Below are 2,771 nucleotides of genomic sequence, written 5' to 3' on the forward strand. Positions count from 1 at the left end.
TTTGGTTCTGAGAGTGGCCACAACGATGTTGTTACTGCTAAGGCGTGTATGTAGTTCGACATCCAGTGTGTCGTCGAGTACTACAATACACGCCTTTACTGCTCCACCCCCTTCCCCTTCGCTCTGGAAGATCCTCACTCCATTGTATGTCCTCATACTTTTCGCCCCACCAACGTAGGGCTCTTGCAGCAATGCTACGCATGCCTTACGCTTGGTGGCTTCGAGCAGTAGCTCCCGTGTGGCGATTTGGCTCCGCTGGAGATTGGCCTGCAGCATTCGGTACTGGAAGGACTCACCTTGGGCAACCTTAGCAATACGCTACCGCCGATCTGGCCAGAGCATCCCACCTCTTTCTTTCCGTACACTCTCTGTCAAAGGCGCTGTGCTCTGCGCTGCCTTTCTTAGCCTTTATGCAGTTGATGCATTGAGGCACTTCTCCCCGCAGCCACTTGTCGCACTCGGTCTTCATGTGAGGACCGGCGCAGTGGCTGCATCGTTCCTTCTCCTCCCTACACATTCGTCTCGTATGCCCGTACCCAAGACAGCGCGAGCACTGCACTAACGGACTTTGATCCATCACTTTCACTCTACTTAGCCCTATATGGGCGTATCCTTCACTCGTGCATCTCTTCCATACCTGTGGACTCACCCTGGCCACTACGTGGTTCTGGAGGTGGTTCCTTGCTTTCATCACGTACGCTACTTCTACCTTTCTCTCTTCCCCCTTCAGGCCCTCAAGGATGCTTGCATTTTGATTACTGAATGCTGTGACGAAATCGTCAACTTCGCATTTCATTACATCCCTGAAGACTAGTAGAGGGCTCTTATTTTTTACATCTTCCACTACTAATCCCTCATTCTTTCTCAGCCTTTCCTTCACCTTGATTCTTTCTTCCTCATTCGCACAGCCGACGACCACCTTCCTGTTCTTCACCTTTCTTACCCTCTCTACTTTCACCCATCCGTCCTTTGCATCCACAGTCTTTCTGATCATTTCTAACACCTCATCACCCGTCTCTTGTTCGTCTTTGGATGACACCATGACCGAATGCAGGGCTCTTGCTTCGGGGAGTTTCTCTATGACTCCCTTCGAGACAACGCCCGCATAACTCGCCGTTTTGGCGACAGTCATGTTGCCCTCCAAAAGCGAGCTTAATTTGTCCATTTTATTTTCATTCTCCCGCATGCTTACTCTCATATCTTCCATTCTTGTCATCATCTCTTTCATACTTTCTTTCATTCCTTCACTTAGGTCCAGATTTCTCACCAATGCGTCGTCAACTACGCTGGGGCCAGCATCGGATGGCGGGGGGGGATGTATAGGGTCCCCACTACGCCCTCCACTACCAGCCCTGGCATTGGTGAGTTCAAATTCAATCTCTTTTATTATTTCATACATCCTTTCCAGCGCCGTAATTACCCCGTCTTTTATATCAGTCTTTAGATTTCGGGACTCCCGCAGGTGGGCTTTCCCTTTCAGCAGAAGGGCTTTCCCTTCTGCAGTCCGACTTTTAGGTGTTGCAGGCTTCTTCACTGGTTCGGAGATAGTGAACGTGTCACTGGCACGCCTCTGGGGAGTGTGGATCATGATGACTTAGGGGAAAAAAAAAAAAAAAAAAAAAAAAAAAAAAAAACCCCTGTCAATAATAATTATTCTTAACACTATTAGGTCTCCCAATAGGGGAGATACCTGTCAATAATTACAATTAAAAGTTAATATCAAAGATATAAATATAAGATTAGGTATAAAGATTAGGTATAAGATATAAATATAAGGTTAGGTTAGGTTAGGTTAGGTTAGGTTAGGTTAGGTTAGGTTAGGTTAGGTTAGGTTAGGTTAGGTTAGGTTAGGTTAGGTTAGGTTAGGTTAGGTTAGGTTAGGTTAGGTTAGGTTAGGTTAGGTTAGGTTAGGTTAGGTTAGGTTAGGTTAGGTTAGGTTAGGTTAGGTTAGGTTAGGTTAGGTTAGGTTAGGTTAGGTTAGGTTAGGTTAGGTTAGGTTAGGTTAGGTTAGGTTAGGTTAGGTTAGGTTAGGTTAGGTTAGGTTAGGTTAGGTTAGGTTAGGTTAGGTTAGGTTAGGTTAGGTTAGGTTAGGTTAGGTTAGGTTAGGTTAGGTTAGGTTAGGTTAGGTTAGGTTAGGTTAGGTTAGGTTAGGTTAGGTTAGGTTAGGTTAGGTTAGGTTAGGTTAGGTTAGGTTAGGTTAGGTTAGGTTAGGTTAGGTTAGGTTAGGTTAGGTTAGGTTAGGTTAGGTTAGGTTAGGTTAGGTTAGGTTAGGTTAGGTTAGGTTAGGTTAGGTTAGGTTAGGTTAGGTTAGGTTAGGTTAGGTTAGGTTAGGTTAGGTTAGGTTAGGTTAGGTTAGGTTAGGTTAGGTTAGGTTAGGTTAGGTTAGGTTAGGTTAGGTTAGGTTAGGTTAGGTTAGGTTAGGTTAGGTTAGGTTAGGTTAGGTTAGGTTAGGTTAGGTTAGGTTAGGTTAGGTTAGGTTAGGTTAGGTTAGGTTAGGTTAGGTTAGGTTAGGTTAGGTTAGGTTAGGTTAGGTTAGGTTAGGTTAGGTTAGGTTAGGTTAGGTTAGGTTAGGTTAGGTTAGGTTAGGTTAGGTTAGGTTAGGTTAGGTTAGGTTAGGTTAGGTTAGGTTAGGTTAGGTTAGGTTAGGTTAGGTTAGGTTAGGTTAGGTTAGGTTAGGTTAGGTTAGGTTAGGTTAGGTTAGGTTAGGTTAGGTTAGGTTAGGTTAGGTTAGGTTAGGTTAGGTTAGGTTAGGTTAGGTTAGGTTAGGTTAG

General features: G+C 44.8%; 1 protein-coding gene across 1 annotated transcript; it reads right to left on the reverse strand.

Annotated features, from left to right (window-relative positions):
- Positions 1-307: 307 nt before the first annotated feature.
- Positions 308-1,591, reverse strand: LOC149901483 (uncharacterized). The gene has a single exon (XM_090111759.1). It carries the CDS (start codon positions 1,586-1,588, stop codon positions 308-310), a length of 1,281 nt encoding a protein of 426 aa, XP_089967885.1. The 5' UTR covers positions 1,589-1,591.
- Positions 1,592-2,771: the final 1,180 nt, after the last annotated feature.

Source organism: Colias eurytheme, chromosome 17, assembly GCF_061535395.1.
Source record: "Colias eurytheme isolate Ceu_HAF_F1 chromosome 17, ilColEury1 Martin Lab GWU primary, whole genome shotgun sequence".
Lineage (NCBI taxonomy): Eukaryota > Metazoa > Arthropoda > Insecta > Lepidoptera > Pieridae > Colias > Colias eurytheme.